This window comes from Branchiostoma floridae, chromosome 3, assembly GCF_000003815.2.
Source record: "Branchiostoma floridae strain S238N-H82 chromosome 3, Bfl_VNyyK, whole genome shotgun sequence".
Taxonomy (NCBI): Eukaryota; Metazoa; Chordata; class Leptocardii; order Amphioxiformes; family Branchiostomatidae; genus Branchiostoma; species Branchiostoma floridae.
The window spans coordinates 2,669,545-2,695,143 of NC_049981.1; the positions used below are offsets into that span (position 1 = coordinate 2,669,545).

A 25,599-nucleotide genomic window follows, 5' to 3' on the forward strand; every position below is an offset into this window, starting at 1 on the left:
TCCCTTGGAAATCAGTTTTATCAAAACTGTAGGGACTACCCTGAAAGATTGATAAATAAATAAATAAATAAATTGTATTAATTGTCTTTATCACCTCCATAAAGATGGAGGTATAGTTTTGCTGGGCATGTGTATATGCATATGCATGTGTCCAGTGCTATATCTCCAGAATTCAAGTGATTGCAATGATACATTGTACATGTATTTGGTACGTGGGTTGCTGACCTGACTGTCAGGTTCCATTTTAGGGACCCTGGTGGTCAACCTTGGTACTGCAGGAGGACTTTCTGTTTTAGAAGCTTTGGCCATGGACATGCTGTGGTCTAGATGTTTTGGTGACATTTAAATGTACTTATAAATAACTTACAATTCCTCTCTCTGCAGGATCCAAAGGAATATTTGCCATTCCTGAAGCAGCTACAGAACATGGAGGAGAACCTGCAGAGGTACACGATAGATCTGCACCTGAAGAGGTACCACAAGGCCATCCAACACCTCAGTAAATGTGGTGAGTGTGGCTGGACAGTCTGAAGGGTAGTGTCATTTGGAAACATTTGTGTGGCATTGTACGTGTGTGGTGCAATCGGTAAGGTGTTTGATAAGTGTGGTTAAATATCCCACCGCACTTATCGAAAAGAGTAGGGGTTCTTCCCGGTGTGAGTGGTTCAAAACCTACAGTCCCATGGCCGCACCCGTGGTAATTACTGTCACATTGAGGTCACCTGAGTGGCGCCGAATGACAGCTCGCTCCAGACACTTGCGACAGTCGTATTGATCTTATCTTAGTGGCACTGAATGGCTCACTCCAGTCCCCTGCGATTTAGCCCTGCCAATTGTATTAGCTCCTTATGCCATTTAGCCCTTGGCTGCAAAGAGGAAGAAATCAGCCCACCCAATAACAATAATCAGTAACAAAAGAGGATGACTGTAGACTACAGGTGGAGTTACTTGTGCCAGTGGGAAGTTACTCCTGCTGTAAGTCCCCCTCATCTTGCCATGTCTGAAGGTTGTTACATGTACCTCCCTGCTCTTCTGAGGGTTGAATTTTTGTTGTTTCAGGTCCTGACAGATTTGCAGACTTGCTGGCCCTTGTAAAAGAACACAAACTGTACAGAAGTGCTCTTCAGCTTTACACCACAGACAGCAAGGAGTACAGGGTATGTTGTGTCTGTCATATTTTCTTGATACCCCAGTTTAAGTTTTGGGACAAGTTACAGACAAAAATGAAGAAAAAAAAGTTTGGCCAAGAGAAGCTGGCTTTATTATGAAATCAGAAAGCTTGAGGCAATGACACATGCAACACGATATTGATACCAAACTTTGATCATTCTTCATTGTTTTGTAACTGTTCTTTTACACCTTCTTCTTTGAGTTTGGAATTAAACATTCTTATTCTACAATATTATTGTCCATTTTCCAACATCAATTAATGCGTACATTTGGTCATTTTGCAGCTGCTTTGTATGATTTTCAGTATGGTTGAAAACCTTTTTTATGAATGGAAACAGGTGAAAATTGAGATGCTTGCATTGATGTTATGGAACATAACCCAGTCCTTGATTTGAGCCCTTCCATGCTGTTTCATAACAGGACATCACAGTGGAGTATGGAGAATACCTACAGAAGAAGGGACATGTGGAAGAGGCAGGCCTGATGTTCAGTAGATGTGAGGAGTGGGAGAGGGCTCTACAGGCCTATGAGCAGTGTTTAATTATTCCTTCCATGTTGCCCCATAACAGGACATCACAGTGGAGTATGGAGAATACCTACAGAAGAAGGGACATGTTGAGGAGGCAGTCCTGATGTTCAGTAGATGTGAGGAGTGGGAGAGGGCTCTACAGGCCTATGAGCAGTGTTTAATTATTCCTTCCATGTTGCCCCATAACAGGACATCACAGTGGAGTATGGAGAATACCTTCTGAAGAAGGGACATGTGGAGGAGGCAGGCCTGATGTTCAGTAGATGTGAGGAGTGGGAGAGGGCTCTACAGGCCTATGAGCAGTGTTTAATGTGGCCCTTCCTTGTTGTTCTATAACAGGACATCACAGTGGAGTATGGAGAATACCTTCTGAAGAAGGGACATGTGGAGGAGGCAGGCCTGATGTTCAGTAGATGTGAGGAGTGGGAGAGGGCTCTACAGGCCTATGAGCAGTGCTGTAGTTGGCGCCAGGCCCTGTGTGTGTCCTGCAGACTACACTACAGCACGCAGCAGACTGCCCAGCTGGCTCTCAGGATGGCAGGTATGAGCTTACAGTTTCAACTTACATCAAAACTTTTTCAACTCTCACTTGCCTAGATGTGCTGCAAATTCTTACATGTATTCTGAAATTCATAATGTCTTACACATCTTTCCTTAAAGCATATTAATTTGAAAGTGCCAGCATATTGTTGTCTCTCTCCATTTCCGCCGTGGTCATACCTAGCATGCCTCTGGCAGGCAGGCACACACGTCCTAGCTCTTCACAGCCATACCGGAAGTGAAAAGAGACTCCTCCCACTTCCGCCTGTGGCTGTGCACCCGTGAAACCCCAGTTCTTTTTCTCGCTACGCAGGTTACACACACGCGTTTCTAGCTCCGCGTTTTTTCGCGTTTACTTCTATTACAAGTTTCGTTTGAGTGTTATTAGACATGTCTAGTCTCTAAGTTCTTAGTTCTTTGCTAATACACTTCTGGGAAGTGTTTTTTTCGTGCGTGAGGAGGTTTGGTCGCGTCAAATCTTACGCAGCTCCGACACGTGTGACGGGCAACATGTCCAGGCACGCATCCGCCCCCTCGCCCCTGGAATCTTCGACGGAAGCTGAGCGCTTGTTGGCGTTGTGCGAGTCTCTTGTTTCCGGAGAGTAGCCAGCAAAACGAGCTACTACTAGGTGGGCGGACACCCGTGGCTCCGCAGGAGTGGAATGACCAGCATCCTCCCATGCTAATATTGACGTGCGGTTGACCGATCGTTTTTCGGCAGAGTTTCCCGCGGCGGTTTAATAGGAGAGCGGCACGTCGCTCAGAGAGTCATCGTTCACCAACATGTCGAACCGTGTCCGCGTTTTTTCGGGTATTCGTAGTAGTTATCAGCGGTTTGTTTACAGCGACGTCTAGGCTTCGTCTCCTCGACCGCTTCGGCAGCATGTTCCAACCGCCCGCGGGCCCTTCCGCCTTTTATCAGGTAAGTTTGTTTCCGCGGCATACTGTCGCCGCGCGTAGTCCTCACTACGCCCCGTCTTGTGACCGATATGTGTTTACGGAAATTTCCCGCAGTATTTTTACTTGAACTGCTCCACTTCCGTGTTTGTATAGTGGCGAGTATCCTCGCCTGTCACGCGGGAGACCGGGGCTCGTTTCCCGACACGGAGCCAGGAAGCAGATGGGTATTTGAGTAGTCACGGAGTGTCTATGATTCATTATCCTTCATTACCAGGTGAGCAAGCTCGTTTGAGTCCTGGTCATTGTTCAAATTAGTTTCATGTCAGGGTGTTTTTGCTCGTTCCTCGAGTGACATATGCACAGAAGCTGAGTGCTGTTTTGTCGTCACTATATTGAAAGTGTTTATTATGCTGTGTCCCAATCCACGTGCATACATTGCTATGAAAGTGTTTCAGGTGAGCTACGCTCGCACCACATTCCTGCCTGGGCGGAGACGTTTGCAGTTCCACCGAGCCCACTTCGGCAGGGTAGCGCGGATGTGCTGCCAACACAATAATGGTGCACCATGTGACACCTTTGGGACACAACAGCAGAGAACCCATTCCAACCAGTCTTCCTCGGAATTTGGTCATGGGTCACAGCAGCATGTATCAGGTGTCAGCGGACACGAGAATGTATCTGAGATGTAGTGCGGCCTTTTCGGAGCCCGACGATTCTCACACAGCCGGCATGCAGACCGGGAGTGTGACTAGTATCAGCCGTCGTTTCTTGCTCAGCTGGCAGACCGCCATCAAGACGTACGCAGGGCCGTTTATGAGCCATGCTGCTGGAGACTGCAGGCCTAGGCCACATAGAATCATCCTGACTGGCGCCGCAATCGTCTACGGTTCCAGGGCGCCTTCCGCTGAGCGGACACAAGCACCGAATGCAGCGATGGTAGGTAAGTGTATTCCAAGCCATGCTGCAGGTGAGTGGAAAGTCCAATTCAGGACTATAGCAACGTGCCTAACCATAGGCGTCAAGCTGAGGTATGTTTTTGTTCACTTTCGTGGTGCGTGTTATACTCGCCCAAATGACTTTTTGCGGTGTTTTTTATTACTTCAATCCCGTCTAACAGGGTCAAAATGACCGTAGGAGGCACCCAGTGCCTTTTGGCGAGGATTTTTCTCACGCTGGCAGTCTCGTAGCGACGTCTCTGCCTAGTTTTTAAAGTAATCCGTTTCATACCGTTCATGAATTTTCTCAAATTCTTGAGTTGTTGATTCTTGGTTTACTGAGAACGTTATAGTACGTTCATGATTGTGCCAGGTAGGGTTGGAAAAATGTTTCTCCATGGGGAGAGTTTATGCAGTAAAGTTATGTGGTTTTCATTGTTTTACTGCCAGTACTTCCAGTATGGAGCCATGCTACGCCTCTTTAGAGGTAAATGAGGGTTTGTTAAACCCATTGTTTTTGCTCCGCTGTTTATTGTTGACTGTTATGCAAAATTTGCTGTTACTACTTGGCTTAGATCGCCAGGTTGCTTAGCATTTTTATGCAAATGTATTGGAATGGATCGTTGAGCGCACTTTCCGTAATATTTCTCGTTCGGGTCACTCGTCGTCACTGTCATGTAAAATTTTCGTGGCTACGTTAGCGTTGATCGCCATCGTGTTCGACTTTTCTTAAAGCTCCTTGGTTATTCTGTTTCAAGCTGATCAAGCAGCTTCCGCTGTTTCAGAGTTGTCTGACCATTTTAGGTCTTCGCGGTTTTCGTTACTTGGTATGTTACTTGAGTTTCTTTTCGCTGATGTATGTTTTCGATTGTTTTCGCTCTCGCGTACCAGTTTTCGTTTTGTTTTCGGGTCTTTTAGACGCGCATTTTCGCCGTTTTTTTTGTAGGCTAGCCAGGCGTTGACCTCGGGTGTTAGGAAGTCTCACGCTTCTTTTGAATATTTTACCTTTTGAATTTTTTACCGCTACGGCGGTGGCCGCTTTGGAACGTGGTGTTAGGTCGGACTTCGCCATCAGCTGTTTACGTGTTAATCTTTTTACCATTGTCATCACAAGCCGTGTGCCTTATGAGTGTATGAATGAAAGACCTTTGTGGTACATTCTTTTCTCGACGGACTAGATAGGCTGCCTTTCAAATAGGCCTTGTTCAAGCATCTCTTGTTCGTCCGTCGGGTTCCAAGTTCAAGCTTAGCTCATCCTGACCACATCACATTCGTCTGCCGTCAACGCGTATGTTACATGTCCATTGTAGTTCATGCGACAATCGCTACATGGCGCTGTTTTTAGGTCAGACTTTGCGTGTATTTTTAATATGGCGTCTCTCGCACTTGAGTGACTCGTCTTCTGACGTGCAACACATTGTCTTTGCCGCGTTGTTTCATCGAGCCTTTGTCTTTTTTACCCGGGTTACTTCCATGTTTTTTTGTATACCGTTGTAGTTTTTCTGATGTGGGCTACGCCAGCCGTCAGTTTCGGTTTTCGTCTGTGCAGACGGGATTTTAGCGCTTCCGAAGTAGCGCATCCTTACTCGGCTTTCGAGTTAGCGTGTTCGTTACCTTGTACGGTACCGGTCATCTCCGACGACTTTTACAGCATTCGAACGTGTTTCGATTTTGCACTCTTAGCCATGGGCTTTCTTGTTCACCCACACAGTGGGACGAGTCTTTTTGTTACGGCATTAACCGTTAATGATTGGTGCGTTCATTTCAGGTACTCAGCCGGCCAGTTATACTTACCGCTCTTGCTGGAAACGGTAGGCGGCTTCACAGAGTTTCGGGTCGTTCCGTATTCACGCGTTACTTTCACAAGGATTCCGGTGTTTTTCTTACAGGCGTGTGCTTCGATCTTCCCGGATCGTTTCTACAGCACGTTCCCATAGCAACCTTTGACGGTTTGCCCAGTTCCTTGCCCACAGGTCAAGGCGGTTTATGTGTTATAACGTTATTTACTTTCTTGCCAGAGAAAGTTTTATAGGACTTCTGTCTCTGTTATGAAGATTTGAGTAAAATTGAGTCGATTTATTCCTCCTTTTCATCTTTTTTCTTTTTGAATGAATCAGGTGGTACCCAGCACGAGAGTACACATTTTATATTCATTTGAATTCTCCTCTGACCAAGCGTGTCAGGCTGGTGCTTTCCTGTGGCGTTGAATTTGCTCCACAGGTGCTCGCCTGAAATAGTTCTCTTCCAGATCCCATGCTGAGACTCCATGCTGAGACTCGGTAGGAAGAGTCCAACATTTGGCATTTTCAGATGCGAATAGAACGTCTTCGTCTTCACCAAAATGGATCGAACGACCTCTTTTTCACACTTGGGTTATGGTTTTTCCATATACAAGTAAATGACCAACAAGGTCTTCGCCAATCAGCATTCCCTGTACTTGTTTTGGGCTATTAATTAAAGGTGTTATGCCTTGTGTTTGCAAGCTCTTTTTCATAGAATATGAATATTCCGTTCTTTTCAGACATGGCTTGTTCTGCGAGCTTCTCAGCTCTGGAATGCTGTGCAGTTTTCTATCTGCATCTAGCAGATTTGGATCCAATGTTTCTTTTCACAGGACACTTTTTTAGGAGGGCTCCGACCTCTACTGCCTACACAGCCAGGGTTCTGTCTAAAGTAATGATGAAGGCAGCCAACTGGGCTTTTGTTTTGACATTTGGAATGTTCTGCAACAATTTCTTTTTGTCTCTCTGGTTAATCAGTACTGGCCTCTGCTATGAAGTCATGCTAGGTATGACCACGGCGGAAATGGAGAGAGACAATATAAAATTGGACCAACTTACGTGCAGGACAATTGTGATGGTCTCTCCTCCATTGAAGCCGTGGTCATAACCGCACTATCTTTGTGTTGCAGGTTCTGCGTTGGTATATGCCCGCCCTAAGTTCTTCGGCCAGTACTGCAGCTGGATTCAAAGTAACTGGGGTTTCACGGGTGCACAGCCACAGGCGGAAGTGGGAGGAGTCTCTTTTCACTTCCGGTATGGCTGTGAAGAGCTAGGACGTGTGTGCCTGCCTGCCAGAGGCATGCTAGGTATGACCACGGCTTCAATGGAGGAGAGACAATCACAATTGTCCTGCACGTAAGTTGGTCCAATTTTATATTATCTGTTAGGTGAAGAGCTTCTGTACTGACCCATCTGTATGTGTGTGTGTGTTCTTGTAGATTTTCTGAGAAACAATGGCAGACATTGTGAGGCAGCTGTTCTGTTGGAGCAGTATGTTCAGGTATCTGGGCTCCCTTCTTATGTGGTACATGGAAATCTTGGTGAGTTACATGCATGTAACTTGAGCAATAATTCCAGCAAACCCCCAAATACATTATTCTAGAGTGTTCCTTAGTTCATCGACAACTCAGTGGCAGATAACTAATTACAAGAAGTAGTGGTGGGAAGTCTGCATATTTTATGACATTCTCATGACACAGCAAAACATTAAATGCACATCCACACACAAGCATATACCGGTAGGCCTGCCTGTCCTTGGCGCTGAACACCATCTATACACAGGCATACAGGCCTGTCCCTGGTGCTGAACACCATCCACACACAGGCATACATGCCTGTCCCTGGTGCTGAACACCATCCATACACAGGCATGCAGGCCTGTCCCTGGTGCTGAACACCATCCACACAGGCATACAGGCCTGTCCCTGGTGCTGAACACCATCCACACACAGGCATAAAGACCTGTCCCTGGTTCTGAACACCATCCACACACAGGCATAAAGACCTGTCCCTGGTTCTGAACACCATCCACACACAGGCATAAAGACCTGTCCCTGGTTCTGAACACCATCCACACACAGGCATAAAGACCTGTCCCTGGTTCTGAACACCATCCACACACAGGCATAAAGACCTGTCCCTGGTTCTGAACACAATCCACACACAGGCATAAAGACCTGTACCTGGTTCTGAACACCATCCACACACAGGCATAAAGACCTGTCCCTGGTTCTGAACACCATCCACACACAGGCATAAAGACCTGTCCCTGGTTCTGAACACCATCCACACACAGGCATAAAGACCTGTCCCTGGTTCTGAACACCATCCACACACAGGCATAAAGACCTGTCCCTGGTTCTGAACATCATCCACACACAGGCATAAAGACCTGTCCCTGGTTCTGAACACCATCCACACACAGGCATAAAGACCTGTCCCTGGTTCTGAACACCATCCACACACAGGCATAAAGACCTGTCCCTGGTTCTGAACATCATCCACACACAGGCATAAAGACCTGTCCCTGGTGCTTAAGGGCAGTGAGCACCAATCAGTCTTCCCTATCCTTTTAATGTATATAATGGCAAAAAGAAGTTGTCAAAAGTCACCTAACTGAATTTTTGTCCTTGAAAAACTAACATTGAGAGGGTAGCCCGGCCTCTAAAACGTCCATTTCCAACTTTTGGACACATTCTGACTGCTGGAACGCATGTGATTTGCATCCAAACGCAACCTGGTGAACTTTAACCCCATCTGGCATTACAATGACAGCTACAAAGAAACTTCTTTCTAGTGTTCTAGGCACCCAAAACAGGCTTCAAAGTCTGTTTTTTCAACATGATAAAAGACCTACAACCCTTACCTGTAGAATACAGCTCCAAAATACCAACATTTCCAAAGAAAAACACATCTTCTGTTACTTTTAAAAATCAGTACTATATAGACTCACTGGGGACCTTCTGCGCAAGCGTCAATTAGGGTCATTGCCATTTACACCATCCACACACAGGCATAGAGCCTGCCTCTGGCCCTGCACACCATCCACACACAGGCATACAGGCCTGTCCCTGTTGCTGAACACCATCCGCACACACTGTCAGGCATACAGGCCTGTCCCTGTTGCTGAACACCATCCGCACACACTGTCAGGCATACAGGCCTGTCCCTGTTGCTGAACACCATCCGCACACACTGTCAGGCATGCAGGCCTGTCCCTGGTGCTGAACACCGTCCACACACAGGCATACAGGCCTGTCCCCTGGTGTTAAACACTGTCCACACACAGGCATACAGGCCTGTCCCTGGTGCTGAACACCATCCACAAACAGGCATAAAGGCTGCCTGTCCCTGGTGCTGAACACCATCCACAAACAGGCATAAAGGCTGCCTGTCCCTGGTGCTGAACACCATCCACAAACAGGCATAAAGGCTGCCTGTCCTTGGTGCTGAACACCATCCACAAACAGGCATAAAGGCTGCCTGTCCCTGGTGCTGAACACCATCCACAAACAGGCATAAACGCTGCCTGTCCTTAGTGCTGAACACCATCCACAAACAGGCATAAAGGCTGCCTGTCCTTAGTGCTGAACACCATCCACAAACAGGCATAAAGGCTGCCTGTCCTTGGTGCTGAACACCATCCAAACATAGGCACACAGGCCTGAATACACAAAGACAGGCATGAAGATACATGTAGAAATCTTTGATTGAAATTCATCTGAGGTTCCACCATAATCACAACTGTCAATGGTTCCTGTATGTTGACATACACCAGACAGATGAACGAAACTTAACTGGATGTTGACAGCACAATGTAAATGTACTGTATGTGGCACATTTTGACACCACTTACTATAAACCAATGTTGACTTCAAGATGTTATCTGCACACAGGATGAGGAGGGAGCAATCATCACCTTGTTGGAAGGTAGCCAATGGGAGGAGGCTCTTAGAGTGGTTAGTCCTTACATATTACATCTTTAAGTTACATTCTTAATCAATTTTGATTTGGTTACTTAAAAAGTAGTACATTTCTTTGGCTCTTAGTCTTAGACAATGAACACAAGATTAGCATGAATACAACACAGAGGGCTAGGAAAAGTGTTTCATTTTTTGTGAGTGTAGCATCATTTTTAAGAAGTAAAATTAGTGTTGTCTTATGCAAGTTTCATTTTTGGCTCATTCTCATTTGCTAATACTTTCGCCAGCCTTTACGACTTGATAAGGAGCCATTAACAGGCAACACCACTGCTTTCTTCATTCTCCAACAACATCTATAATGTTTTACAAAAGGTCCACCACAACATCTGTGTTGGTTTATGTCTTGGAAGGAAATATAGCCACAGCATGGATTCCATCCCCTAAATAAATGGCTGTTTAACTGAAAAGATACAAAGAATTATTTTTACCGGTAGCGTTTTTTACCTACCTGTAACCAATGGTTTGAAAAGAATAAGTTGTCATTTTTTGGCCATCGTTGATAGAGAATTTCAACAATCAGGTAGGTTTGACTGAAAAAAAATTGCTGATTACTTTCTTTAACCTAAAATTACTATTTTCAATGAGAACGAGCCATTTGAGAACGAACCAGACTGTGTTCAATGTATCGTGACAGAAACTTTCCTTTTTCCTGTGTTCAGATATACCAGCACAGCCGGACAGACATCATTGATACCAACTTTAAACCTGCACTGTTGGAAGGTGTGTGCCTGTGTCTTTACAAATCATCATAGGATTCCAAGATATTTCAAAGAGCTTTAAATTCTGTTTGTTGAATTCCTTGAATCATTATCCCCCACAGTAATGTTGGTTCCATTATAGTGATGATATCCTCTGGGAAACTCAAAACTGATCATATACGTCATACGAACAAAATACCTTTGACCAAAAAATAATTGCTTTTGTTTATGAAATCTTTAAGTGTTACAACAAATGACTGCGGGGTAAACACACAGATTATGATATACCATAGATTCTTCATTTTCGTTCTTTCACAATTCTTCTTTGACTTTGAAATTGACACTTTTGACCCGTTTCCCAAATCACACTAGTCTTCTCCATTTCCTAATGTGTTTAAAAATAGTCCCAAAATCAATTCTTCCATGTAGCTAAGTACACACTAGCTAGTATGTAGGTCGCATGTCATCCTCTATGAAATACATTTTGTACCAGTCATGCTAACAGTCTTATGAATACCCTCTCCGGCTGGGAAACCAAACTCCTAAGAGCTGATGTGCAAAGGTTTACCGATCACCATGACAGGCAAGCGATAGTTGAGGCCAGCTAGATCGTTGGGCAGGTGGGTGTTGCAGGGGCTAGTGTGGCGGGGATCTGTAAACCTTTGTGTCAGCTCTTGGGAGTTTGGTTTCTCATGGTATCTAATGAATGTCTCTTTTCTTTCTTTTTTTTGCAGCATCTCAGAGACAGCTTGCTTTCCTACAGGAAAACAAAGCACTGTTCATCAGACATAAGGACAGACTTGCTGTTGTGAGGAAAGAAAAATCCATGGCTTGCACAGAAATCTTAGGTAAGGGTGTTTTTTTTCTAATTTTTAGTTTGCTTGGCTTGCAAAAAGGAAGTACAGTGCAGATAGCATTGCTAATACATGTACATGGGTACCATAATGGCCGAAAATGTTTATTTCTGTTATAACACAGACTAATCTTTCATTGTTGTGCAGTTGCTGTCCCTATATATTTCTGACAAATCCACAACAACAAGCTCATCATAACATAACTTTCCATGATATCTTTAACACATCAAAATTATTTGGACACCTCTTCCCATCATGCACCAATCCCTTGGAACAAAATGGCGCTGCCCATGAATGGGAGCTAATACAATAGAGGCTAATAATTAGTTTGACCCGAGTTTACATTGGCTGCAGGTGATGACCATGGAGACCAGGACGCTGACCTGTACTCTGATACCAGCAGCACCACCAGGACACACTCAACTCGAGGCTCTACAAAGTACTCAGGCACCTCCAAAACATCAGGGTCAGTACATACACAAGTACATTATACATGCACCACCAGGACACACTCTACCCGCGGCACTACAAAGTACTCAGGCACCTCCAAAACATCAGGGTTACACAAGTACATTATACATGCACCACCAGGACACACTCTACCCGCGGCACTACAAAGTACTCAGGCACCTCCAAAACATCAGGGTTACACAAGTACATTATACATGCACCACCAGGACACACTCTACCCGCGGCACTACAAAGTACTCAGGCACCTCCAAAACATCAGGGTTACACAAGTACATTATACATGCACCACCAGGACACACTCTACCCGCGGCACTACAAAGTACTCAGGCACCTTCAAAACATCAGGGTTAGTACATACACAAGTACAGGCACACAAAATGTACTTTTGCTTGCTAACCATGAGCAAATGAAAAGGATTTCATCTCCAAGCTAGAGACACTTACATGTATATGCCTGTATTGGTTAGCCTGAGTACCATCCTCCATAGTGGTCGTTGGCTTAATCCTTTTACTCATGGTTAGCAAGCAAAGGGATTGAACCAACGGTCATTATGGAGGATGGTACTCAGGCTAACCAATACTGGCATATACATGTAAGTGTCTCGAGCTGGAAGAATAGTTTTTCAAGTTGCAATGAACAAAAGTGAGAGAAATCCAGGACGAACACCAAGTCAAATACAGTCCGTCTTTCTTCTTGTAGTGACACATTGTTATGTATAGGATCCTCACAGTGGGAGGATTACGGATATTTATATTGTATGCTGATCAGTTTCTTTTCCTGTTTTTTTTCAGACGATCATCCAAGAGTAGGAGGAAAGCAGAACGGAAGAAGCTCAGTCTCAGAGAAGGCAGCCCCTATGAAGATAGTGCTTTGCTATCGGCACTAAAAGATATAATAGATGCAGTAGACAAATCCAAAGGTATATTCCTAGGCAATAGGATATTGTAGTTTTCCTTTACACAACCATTAAATGTCTTTCACATCATCCTCAGAAATTCTACTGGAGTTCTGCTTCTCACTGCTGTATGTAGCCAATTTAGCTGGTGCTTTAATTTGCACAATCCCAAATGTGGCTAACTTTGTATCCCCCTTGTCCCAGTTCATTACTGCAGTTGACATCCTCACCGGTATCTAGACAATACATTATAAATGTATATTGTCAAACGGAACAAAGTTCATTGCCAACTACAAATCAACTGAAATACGATCACTCGTGATGTCAGAATAGAAATTTTATGGACCTTGCTAGACGACGGCAAAGAGATGGACGTTAGGTTTTTGCTACTGTTGGTCGGGTAACTGGAAACACAGCATTTTTTCATGACCTAATATAAACTAATTCCCTATGAAATACTGGCAACTGCCTGAGGTTTGATGGTGAAATGTATGACTTTTGTTCACATACTAGGTTTTTTGAAACCATCAATTCATTTCTTCATTTTCAGATGATGTCCATCAGTTGCTGAAAATGTTGGTACTGTTTGGACTTGACTCGGATGCTGGGATGATCCAGTCATCACTGGAAGCGACCCTGAGTCTGATTGACAGCTGTACATCAGAGATCTGGCAGACTGGTAGTGGTAGTGGCTCTGCACAGACACAGATGGTAGGCTATAGGGCAACAACTGCGGAACACTTTTATCTGACCAAAAAACAGTAACTATTGATGCATCCATTCCTAGTGTTTCAATCAACTTGGAACTGGATTGATATAATGCTAGTTCGCCTGTATCCGTGGGGTAACCTATATCCGTTGATTTCAAAAGCAGGTTATTTAAGGCTACCATGCCAACAAAATGTGAGTTCAAACTGCTATGTTTTGAAAATATAACAGTTTGAAACAACCATAGGTTACCCAACGGATAAAGGTGAACCAGCGTTAATGACATTCAATAGGAATGATCTAAATCCAGGCATGCTGTAAGCAACATTCTCAGGCATTCCAAACCTCAGTTCAATTGTATCTCACTGGTTAAATTACTAACAGTAACTGTAACTGTAACAGTTTTGTATTAATTGTATTCTTCCCTGCTACAGACCCTTGGCCCCCATTCAACTGTCAATAGCATCATCGCATCTATGAATGCTGGACCACAGCCAGTAGATACAGGTATAGTATAGTAGGCATTTTTTTATGCCAGCACAAAAAGATTTTTATCTTTAATCATATCACATCAACCATGTTTGTAATATAACTATGGTATTGAGACACACAACAGTACATTAGGGCCATTTACAGAGCAGAACATTTTGTTCCTAGGCATTGTTGATGTGCATGGTCATCTTCAATTTGTAGTCCCAATGAAATAAAAACTATTGGCATGCAACTTAAAAATGGATGAACTGAGTGGTACACATTTACATAGAAATGTTACATTTCTTCACACAGATTATATAGAAATTGTTCAACATTTCTGACAGTCAAATCTAACCATTTTCCTTGTGTTGACAGTAGTTGCTGTCCCTCCACCAGCTAGGCTGAAGGACTCCAAGTGGAAACTGTCAATACTCGAGGGAACATGATCCAAAGGAACATGCAAGAAAGGAGCTGTATATTGTGTAATCATTATAGTAATATTATACAAATGATATTGTCACACATCTGGAGACCATAATCCTTACTATTGTGAAGCACTTTTATTTTCAGAAAGAAAGATTTCATTTCAATGATTACAACATGAGGTTTTAAAGTCTACTTTGTCTTTAGACCACATCAGTTTGATATTTTGGTACTTGTGAAATTAAATCCCCAAAAACTTAAAGGCATTTATGGTATGCTTATTTGATGCATAACTCCTACCACAAAGCTGGAAATCTAGCACCAGAAAAATATGAATTTGAAAATTGTGGCATTGAAATTAGCAACAGATTAAGGACAACATTGTCTCATCAGGTCACAGGCTATTGTTCTACTTGAAACTTTGAATAAACATGGCCCAGTTGTCAACAGTTCATTATCGTTTCCGTCATTATTGCAAAGCACAATTCATGTTACCTCAAATACTTCAGGTAGAGAATAAAAAAGATACAGGTACAGGTCTTGACCTAAACCTAACTTATTCCTGTACCTGTATGCAGTGGCAGGGTCATTTAAGTTCAAAACATTCTTTGTACGTAGTACTACATGTACGTAGATGGCTCAAAAGTGCCAGAGATCAGTTTGTGGGATTTTTTTTTTGCGTTTTTGTGATCTTAATTGATCGTGTAGTACCAATATCAACAAAAAACTTGACAGAATCATTACAGATTTCAACCATTTTAGTAATGATTTTATGTCCAATTTTCATGAGATTATCTGGGAAGATCTCTCACCAACATCGAAAGGTTTGGTGAAGGTATGGGTTCATGGAACTCTAGTTGTTTTGCTCTTTCCTTCTTATAGGTTACAACCTCCCCTGATATGTGCAAGAATCAACTCACTCATGTCTGCAAAATTGTCACACATTATAATCAAATGTGCTCTCCATACTCCAGGCAGTAGTGGTAACAGTTTAAACGGTTGCACAATAGTGCACGCCAAAAACTCCGTAATATTACACGATACTGGTACTGTACAGGGCTTAGTAATTTTTCCCCTTATAAAAATGAAAATAGAAATAAATATTCTAGATTGACTGGTCCCAGGATTAGGAATTTTAATTACTGTTTTAAAACAACCTCCAACAGTGATTTTTCATATTCTTTATTTTTGACATCATACTGAAGGAGCACATTTTTAGAGGACTCTTAAAGTTGAAGGTCACTTTGCTTTCACTCCTTGAAACTCCTCAGGCAAGCCACCATGGTTCCTGTCAGAAGAATAACAAACAAGAACACAAGTGTTGAAGTAGAGCAGTACTGAAGTTCATTTCTGCATCATCATTTTACTATCCTGTTAAACTTATCTAAACTTCTCCAACACAATCAAAAACAAATATTGTGGAGTACTGGTAGTCCCACACAGACACTGGACTGCCACACAAATGTACCCATTCCCCCCCCCCCCCACAAATACACAGCTACAAAATGTTATGTAACCTGTATTTGTACACAAATACACCCACAACTTACCTGTAGTCCCACTCAGCTATACCCCACCCTGGCACTCCATTCACGGTGAACTGTGCAAACCCTTCATGGATCTTGGCGGTCCATCCAAACCCGATGTAGAATATCGGTGCACGAAGCACCTTGCATTCCAGGTGATATTTTTTTCCTCCTGTTGAAGAAGGAAAAGACTGAGGTTTACTAGACATAGCACAGACATATAAACCACCTTGTTTAAAGATGCTAACTAAAATGATCATGAATGAATTGTACCCACATCACTTATAATATATGACCTCTGGTAGAATCCCAGGACCATTCATGCAACAACAGCCTCGCCTTGAGGCACACCAGACCATCACACCCTTCTCTTTTTGAGAATTATTTTTGTGTGTTGAGTTCTTTCATGTGCAGCGAATTGATGCCTGGGGCTTGCAACCTCCCACATACATGCATGGAGCAGCCAGTTTTACATCACAATCCAAAATGATGAATGGATTCCCTTAAGCCTGCGTCAATTCAAGTGAAGCCGGACAAATTTTTAGATCGGCTGGAGCTTGCCAAATTTAAAAATCTCCTGAGCATCAACCATATTTCTCGATGAAAATTTGCCCCATTACAAATGGGGCTGTGCTCTGTATTTTGTTCCCAAAGGTTTAAGTTATTGTCTTTTCTGCCATTTTGATGAACTTCTGACATCACAAGGACGTTTAAATCCCAATGGACAAGCTGCTAAAAGTCGCCGAAGCCCTATAGTAATCGCCAGGACGTCGGCCGTACTTTGGCTAAAAAAGCCATTTTCGAGCTCACCAACACATCGGCTGAGCTCAGTTCTTGATTCGTGACATGGGCTTTACAGCATGTCCGAACTAAACCAACCCTATGATCAAACTCAAGTCCATGTATTTGATCAAGCAGCTGGGTTGCGTTACCACTTGTGCCACAGGGACTTACAGAAGAGATCAGCCAGTTTCACACACGTACCTGCAATGAAATTGAAAGCAAACGTCTTGGGTTGAACGCCGTCTTCACCACAGGTGGACAGATCCCAGTCCAGTGAGGACAGGGAGGATTTGCTACCATCTGGATGCATCACGTAGCCCAGAGCCAACCTAGTAACAGACAATGGAGCCACATCAGTTGCAGCCAGGAATGGACAGCATTAGGGATGGGTACCGGTACAGAAACATCAGGCACAAGTCTGGTTCAGGTCCAGAGGATCAGGTCCAGGTCCTGACCTGAACCTAGACCTGATTGTGAAAACTTGAATTGTGAATGCCCACGATACTGATCAAAACAATGGTCCATTTTGCCACAAACGAATCTGTTTGATGGAGTATCTCCCACTTTTTATCCTACCTTAATGTAAGCGATAAGGACCTGCCTCTGTAAGTTTTAGAAGTCTTCGAGACTATAAACTCTACTCTACTTTGCTCATATTTGTTATTTGTCAAATGGCCGAAAATTGATGTGCGCACGGATGGGATCCATACAATCACATCAACTTGGCCTTAGATATTATATACATTTTGTAACCCTACCTGGAGGTGGTGGCAGGCATAGATACGATCCCAACCATGACACAGGTTCCATCTTCCAGATGCACCATCTGTAGCCCGTATCGGTGAAACAGGCTCCAGTCTCGGTACCTTCCTAGAAATAGAAGACAGCATCTACTATATTGTCTTTTTATTCAACTTTAAAGATGTTAATGCAAGAAAAGAAATTCATCGCAATGACTTCATGGACATACAGTTTCTCTTGCACAACTGTGATGATCTTAGGTGCACCTGATTTGCCTGGAAGATGTGGCATTATTTTGTTTTTGCATATTTGGTAAACGACAGGTGTAACAGCAAGTTTGTACTGAACAGTGCAAACAGCTTATCCAGACAGATTTTTTGAACGACTAAAAAGTACTCTGCACCAAGAGCTATACCTAGCACTTAAAATGATACTGTATCCTACCAACCCTACTTTTTTCCACACTGAAATGGGAAACACAACATTTTTTTCCATGCCCCTGCTGGAGTCTTGTGTCAGGTTAAATACTTCAAAATGAGTACAACAGAATCAGACACAGATATGTGGAAATATTGTGGTAGAAGTTCTCACCATAGGAGTGGTCTCTCAGCCCTTTGATGTTAATCCTCTTGTCCTGGTACCCTTCAACACTCACTGTCCCTTCAAATGTGCCAAACTGCTCATAATGTGTCTGGTGCATGCTGCAATCCAAAACAGGGAGAACTCATCTCTTTTCTCATAAATCAAACATAAATCAGTGTAATGTCTAATGATTTAAAAGTACAGTTTACATGAAACTACAGTTTTATTAATCATTTTACCTTATGAAACTCACAGTCATGCATCTAATGTACAATCAACAAGCTATGTATACCTTTATGTTTACAGCTGAGTCAGGTGATGCAAAGGTGCAGGTAATATTAGACACATCAGACTTCTGCAAATATACTTTCACCAGTCCTGCACTACTTGTTTTCTCCTTTAAGTCCTTAATGAAAACACTTTGAGTTGACATAACAGGTGACTATCAACTGTTCAAGATGTCGGCCCAGAGACCACAGACTGTTAGGTTTTATCCACTCATACCAGAAAGGACTCTTTTTGATAAGTTTGGTAGTTTCGTTAACGTGCTCGAGGTGTGGTATCAGACATCATCATCAGGGACCTCTATTTAATATCCTATCTGAGGGACAGCCCTAACTGAAGCTATAGGTACTCATTTAACCTGAGTGAAGTAAGGAAAGTCATGTTACGTGCCTTTCTTAAGGGCACAAGACCAGTGGCACATCAATGGATTTGAACCCAAAACCTCTGGGTTATGAATCAAACACCCTGCCGATTGCACCGCACGACAACATTTGCATAGAACCCCATTGTTCATGTAAATGTTTAGAATTACTTACTCCTGTAGATTTTGGAAGAATTCCCGACTCCAAGGTTCTCTTGCCATGGCCTCAGCCACAGCCCAGGGCTCCATGTCTGTGTCAAAGTCGAAGTACGGAGTACAGGCCGTCCAGGTCAGGACAAACTCCGTCTGCAGCAGCTGGTTACCCTGGTCTACAGCTCTGGGAATTAAATACAAGAACAGTCAAAGTAAAACTATGATGTTGATGCAAGAATATGTTAGTAATCATGTTGTGTTGTAGCCTGATGAACGTACTAAATAAATGTAGAAGTGAGGTAGCCATGACCTGTAGTTGTAGAAGTGAAACTAGTTGGATAGCCTAATGATTGTACCTATAGAAGTGACGTTAACGAGGTACAATGTAGCCATGACTGTAGTAACTGTTGTAGAAGTGAAAACTAGTTGGACAGTTGCAAAAGTGGCACCTGAATATGGAAGCCATCAGTGTACTTGCCATCTTGGTAAGTGATACCAAGTACCACGCCAGTGTCACTTTTATTACACTAGTTCACTTCTTGAATACAGAAAGAATTAATTGTAAGCTGTGCTACCAGTTTTTTGTCACTTTGATTCTTTTTACAGCATCCATGGTGTCGATTTTGAAAATTTAGCCATCTCGTTGAATTTTTTACCTATCTTGTTTTTTTTTGCTCAAACCCATTATTTTGCAGCCTGCAGATTATGTCATCCATAAAATTTACCTGCTGTGGCCTAGTTGTAAAACAAGAAGGCTGGTAGGCAAACTCTCAGCTCTTTTTAGTAACTGTAAATTTGACTTGTGTACACATAATAGAGTGTTACAAGAAAGTTTAGCATTATACTATTAGAAAGGGTTGTCGAATACCCCTGTCACATTATCCATGATCTTCGGGCGTATTGATGGAAGGTCAGTCATATTTAAGATCGACAGAGGGTTGCGCGTATTTTTTAACCTAAAAAAAACGTCCCTGTCACATATAAGCCATACTGTATACCTTGTACAATTGTTGTGCAATAAAGTTATTATTACTAGCGAGGCTCAGGCGATTGCCGCAGACTCGTCATCCGATCAATTTTCGCAAAATGTGACGGGTATAAGTTAAGCCTACCTGCACCCATTAACAAGAACATTGAAGTTAGGTTCACCTCATTTTCCCACTGTAGGACAGTCTCCAGACCTTCATAGGTTCCACCAGCTCCAGACAGACCCCCCCTGCCGCGAACTCCAGGTCCGACTCCCGCTTCATGGACGTGTCGGGGAGAGACGGGTGTTCCAGGAGACCAATGTCAGGGAACTGGGGGGAATCACACAGGAATATCACATGGGAAGAGAGCTGGAAACTGCTGTATGATGAAATCAACAAAAAAACATAGACTATATATTGTGGAAAATTTGGAAGTTCTTCTGTTCCAATTTTACTTTCAGTATTCTGTCACTAAAGAGATCTTCTACGTACAGAACGGTCTGAGTGGTATGTAACCTACCCTTAAGTACAGAATCGAACAGTCTGAGTGGTATGTGACCTACCCTTAAGTACAGAATCGAACAGTCTGAGTGGTGTGTGACCTACCCTTAAGTGCAGAACAGTGAGTGGTATGTGACCTACCCTTAAGTGCAGAACAGTGAGTGGTATGTGACCTACCCTTAAGTACAGAACAGTCTGAGTGGTATGTGACCTACCCTTAAGTACAGAACAGTCTGCAGCTGAGTGGTGTGTGACCTACCCTTAAGTGCAGAACAGTGAGTGGTATGTGACCTACCCTTAAGTGCAGAACAGTGAGTGGTATGTGACCTACCCTTAAGTACAGAACAGTCTGCAGCTGAGTGGTGTGTGACCTACCCTTAAGTGCAGAACAGTGAGTGGTATGTGACCTACCCTTAAGTGCAGAACAGTGAGTGGTATGTGACCTACCCTTAAGTGCAGAACAGTGAGTGGCATGTGACCTACCCTTAAGTACAGAACAATCTGAGTAGTATGTGACCTACCCTTAAGTACAGAACAGTCTGGGTGACTTTTCCCGGTCTCCTGGCTGTTGCTGCTACAAAGTACACTCCATCCCTGTTAGAGCCATTGAAGTACACTGCATCTACGGCCTGGGTAGGGCAAAAAGAGGTCAAGACATTTTCTGTTGACACAACACAAGCATCATGGTTTGTTAACTCGAAGCCTAAGTGTGATACCCAGGGACCAGGTAGCTTTTGGAAATGGAAAATATGACAAGAAAGACAACAAAACACGCAGAACGTAAAAAAATTAGTCCGGAGCATAATTTGTATATTCCTTGGTAAACACTTTTATTTTTCGTGTCCGCAAACATCTTGTTTGGGAAATGGGACCTAAGGCTAAGGAGCTATTAACCCCAGAAGGGGTGTTGTCTTCCAATAGATAATTTTAGGTAGAAAAATATGCATACTACATTTGACACCTATATATATTTATATTCCCACCGAGCCAATAATTAAAAAACATACAGTGTATGTTGGGTTAGACATACTTCAGGCTAAAAAGGCTACTCTCTCTTGGCAGCCAAGGGCTGAATTGCAAGGCGCTTACAATAGGCGGGGCTAAATCGCAAGGGTCTGGAGCGAGCTGCCATTGGCGCCACTCAGGTGACCTCAATAGATCGTTTTCACAGAACGTTCGAAAACCGTTCGATCACGCGTGGGCGCCATGTTGGATGATAACCTGGATGACTAGAACACAGAACGGCACCAGCAAAGTTACTTGCGGGTTCAAGTGTGCTGTTTTGTCTCCATTCTGTGAATCATTAAGTGATGTAGCCAAGGTTAGATATCGGGACAAAGTTGCAATAATACGTCTTGACCTATATACTTTTAAAAATGGCACTTTTTTCAACGATCTAATGCTGGTGTCGATCGCGAGGATTTACTTTTGCTAAAGCGGGAAGTGGAGTGTTCGCGGTGGTTTAGAGTTCGCGGTGAAGCGGCCTCGCAAAAACCGCGATCATTCACTGTACCTGGCCCGCTACCCTGGGTGATATCCTTTCACTGACAGGCGGCGTGCAGAGGACTAGCTACCAATCCCCACCGCATGCGTGCACGAGCTGGCCCTCAATATCCACTTGCCTCACAAGGGGCAAGATTTAGCGCTTCCCCGACCCTAACTCCGTGAGGCAAGCGGATAGTGGGGGCCAGCGGGATAGTGGTATTAGATAAGTTCGTGCGCGCGTCTTTTTTCCGTATTTTGGCTTTGTCAACATGTGTATTAGAAAGATCTGTTTACAAAATTACAATTCAATTGATCAACTAACGTTAAACATGCGAATCAGGGCTGCTAGCGCTGACGTTATTGTGACAGACCGTAACGTTGCACTTAATACTGAAAATTCAAACTCTGAGAATGCTTAGCACATGTTTAGTCAAATGCCAAATTGCGTTTAGTGCCCGTCGCGGCATGGAGGTGACAGAACTCGACCAGACTTGTAGAAACTTCCCTCGCCACAAGCGCAAAACTCGCTGGAAGACACGCCACACTTTGTCGATTCAATACTAAAATCGTGCGAGATACGGAAGGGGCTGTCGAAGTTTTGTGTAAGGGTGCGTATATCTGTTGTACATGTAGACCTTACGAAATTCTTTGTACTTTTGCCGTGTCTCAATAAAGAATCTTTATCAAAGTTCGTATGAGGTCCCTATGGACTATTTGTCTCTATCAGGCTTCACATATCTCACTGGGAAAAAGCAGAAATTAAACAAATATAGACACTCAGATAACATGTTAGAGAAGTTAGTTGGCCGAGGGAGTATGGCCTTCGACCTAGCTAACTCCTCTGGCATGTTATCTGTATATATTTGTCCAATTTTATTTTTCCAGCGACCTGTGGAGCACGGTGGGGGCTAAGAATTTCATACGAACCTCATACGGACAGTCCGTATGAGGTAACGGACTTGAAAGCATACGCATGTGTGACCGCATCCTTCAGGTGCAGTCACACGGGCGTATATATCAAGTCCATATGAGTCCGTATTGACATTTTTCTTCATATGATCATACCAGTCGTATGAACAATACACACCTCACCTCATACTTTTAGGTAAGCGTACTGGGCCGTGCTGAGCGTAAAACTGACACAACGATTGAGATGCGCGTGAGGGGTGTATTGTGCCCGTTAACACGTGTAAGTTCCGCATTGACATGTTTTGTCTTGCCTTTGGTAAAGTTTGCGACTGAAGAAATTTTTGTTTTGTTCTACCAGCTACACAATCGTGGGTAAAAAAAAGTTCGAATTTCGTTCCTCGTGAACAAGCCAAACAATTTTTAATCCTCGCTTGATTATCGACAGAACACCGGGGGCAGTACTGGTGAAAATATCATTCACAGCTCAGGACGCGATGTGCCGTGTTTTATGAAGAAGAAATAGAACAAGCTTGCTGACATTTTCCTGTAACATGGTATACGTCCATGACATACCCTGTACCAGAAACCAACTTTCTCCCAAAAAATAAAAGAAAGCATGCACAAACTCCGCGGCAGGGCTACTGTTGGTGGGCTGGTAGGAGAGTGGTTTAATCAAGTTATTGAAAAGAGGACGGACTGTAGGTAATGTTGTTGAATAGAAACGGCGAGTAGGCCGTATCCTGTGTTTATGGAACTCGCAGTTAGCACGGCAAACATCCAGTCCGTTTCTGAATAAAAAAGGCTTCTTTCCACGTACGAGTCCACCACGTGCAACACACTGCCGTGTGGAGATCGAGCCGCTTATCATCCAACATGGCCGTTCGAACGTTCGAACGCGACTGTGACGTCATTGTGAAAACGATCTATACGATAGTAATTGCCCCAGGTGACTGTAGGTTTTGAACCACTCACACCGCACCATTGCACGTGTGGTGGGTTCTTTAACGTGCCTTTGGTATGACAGGGGACCTCCATTTAGCGTCCTATCCGAGGGACGGCCCTAGCCGAAGCTAAGTACTCATGTTCACCTGAGTAAAGTGAGGAAAGCCGTGTAAAGCGCCTTTCCCAAGGGCATAAGATCGGCGACACGCAGCCGGATTCGAACTCGAGACCACCCGAGGCAAACACGCTGCCACTGCAATGTGATCTTACATTGTAGGTAACCCACTGGATAACGGTGAACTAGCATTACCCCAAATACCTTTGGGCGATCCTGTAGTTTCTGTACTTGTTCCATATCTGCAATGCTGTTCTTTGACTTGACTCCAATTCCAGCTGCCATGCCTTCTCTTGCCTTAGTGTTCTTGGATTTCCACTGTCAAAAAAAAATGAAAATAAATAAACACACATTACCAGGAAGATTACAGATGTTTAGTGTTAGAAAACACCCCACCAGTTAGAAGTCAGAGGGGCCCATTGAAGAGGGGTGGTCTACTGTAAATGCAGAAATGTTCGTGGTAGATTAATGTTCGCGGTTTTCGCAGTGACCACTTCACCGCAAACTTAAAACCAACGCGAACATTTTTCTATTATGGTATTAGACTGCAGTCTATGGTGTTACAGCGAAATTAAAACCACCGCGAAAAGTCATTTTTCCCGCTGCCGCGAAATTAAATCCCCGCAAACTTAAATGCATTTACAGTATCTAATGTCCACTAGCCCACCCCACTTGCTTCCCCTATTTATTCCGGAAACCCTCTAGCCCTTCCCTGAACTTTATACCTGGCGCAGGTCAAACTCCAAGATGACTTCAAATCTGGGGCATGATGCAAAATGACAACATGTTTGAATACAAACTTAACTAATGTCAATAAACAAATTGTCCAAACCGGCAGGGATCTAGGTAGGATTTTATTTCAGCCAAGAAAGCTCCTTGTTTTAGCGTAGTGGTTACTGGCGAGGCCGGGACCGTTCAGTGACCGAGGTGGGGTGGTGAGGAAGGGGGTGTCCCCCTTCATCGGAGCGGAGATTTGGCAAATTTTTGCCTACCTTCCTGAGGGCGATGATGCAGACGAACGCCCAGTACTTGAGTCGGTACCAGGGCCCGGGCTGAGAGTACACGGCGGCGCGGCGAGGCGGGACCGCCATCAGCAGCTGGGTCAGGACGTACCCGGCTGCACTCAGCACGGCAGCGGCCAGCAGGTAGTACAACATCGCGGTGGGACGTACGAGGGGGGCGGGACACCTGGAGACGGTTTCACAGACTCTTAGAGACACCTGGGGACAGACACCCAGAGAGGTCCCGGGACAGACTGACACCTGGAGACGTCGCGAAACGAGACACCTTAAGACAGACACCTGGAGACGTCACTGGACACCTGTCAGGACCGTCCGAGGCCGGGACAGAAACGTCTTAACTCGGGGTAAAGGTCACATTGACCGCGCAGGCGCACATGGTTCGCATTAGACTGTTGAAGTAACAAAACACGGCCGAAAATTCATGCTCGCTTGTATGTCATCCATAATCAAATCAACATGGCCTTACAGTCCAAAACTGATCTGTTTTCTCCTCTTTTTACAGGCCTCTCTAATTCAATATCTTCGTATTCGTGCATGCGTCTTCACCGTAACAGGTGACTCTAAAGGTGGGTTTACACCTGCGTATATTTTCAATTTTTCATTTTCATGAGTTCCGCATGAAATTTTGTCAATACGCGGCCGAACGCCCAACATTTGGATTTTTTGGGGAATAAATTAAATTGTACGTCGAGCCCATCTGGCGTTTGAATTACGACTTCAGCGTTTTCATTTCGCATGAGATGCGTATGATTGCAACTGAAATGCGCAACAAAATTTTCCGTACTGCGAATAGATTCGTATGGGGTACGTATGTTGGGCGTTTTCCGGACGCACACAACGTCTACCGACCGCATGCCTGACGCAC

At 43.9% G+C, this 25,599-nt stretch overlaps 2 protein-coding genes and 1 long non-coding RNA gene across 3 annotated transcripts in view; 2 read left to right on the forward strand and 1 right to left on the reverse strand.

Annotated features, from left to right (window-relative positions):
* LOC118411145 (elongator complex protein 1-like) overlaps positions 1-14,813 on the forward strand; it is a 42,046-nt gene extending 27,233 nt beyond the window's left edge. Inside the window, 12 exon segments of the mRNA XM_035813191.1 lie at positions 385-508; positions 1,060-1,157; positions 1,889-2,240; positions 7,295-7,356; positions 9,752-9,814; positions 10,498-10,558; positions 11,271-11,384; positions 11,745-11,856; positions 12,653-12,780; positions 13,307-13,467; positions 13,899-13,971; positions 14,314-14,813. Of these exon segments, the coding sequence (XP_035669084.1) occupies positions 385-508; positions 1,060-1,157; positions 1,889-2,240; positions 7,295-7,356; positions 9,752-9,814; positions 10,498-10,558; positions 11,271-11,384; positions 11,745-11,856; positions 12,653-12,780; positions 13,307-13,467; positions 13,899-13,971; positions 14,314-14,384 (1,419 nt within the window). The 3' untranslated portion in view covers positions 14,385-14,813.
* Positions 2,389-6,199, forward strand: LOC118411146. Its single transcript, XR_004830648.1, has 2 exons — positions 2,389-3,161; positions 3,587-6,199. It is a non-coding gene; the product is annotated as an uncharacterized LOC118411146 (long non-coding RNA).
* A 714-nt stretch (positions 14,814-15,527) lies between the features above and the next one.
* On the reverse strand, positions 15,528-25,069 carry LOC118411062. The gene is made up of 10 exons (XM_035813065.1): positions 24,705-25,069; positions 23,917-24,030; positions 20,783-20,890; positions 19,942-20,090; positions 18,815-18,976; positions 18,003-18,112; positions 17,429-17,540; positions 16,872-16,999; positions 15,912-16,059; positions 15,528-15,649 (listed from the first exon to the last, which is right to left on the reverse strand). The coding sequence occupies exons 1-10, from the start codon at positions 24,867-24,869 to the stop codon at positions 15,601-15,603; spliced, it is 1,245 nt and encodes a 414-aa protein (XP_035668958.1). The 5' UTR covers positions 24,870-25,069; the 3' UTR covers positions 15,528-15,600.
* Positions 25,070-25,599: the final 530 nt, after the last annotated feature.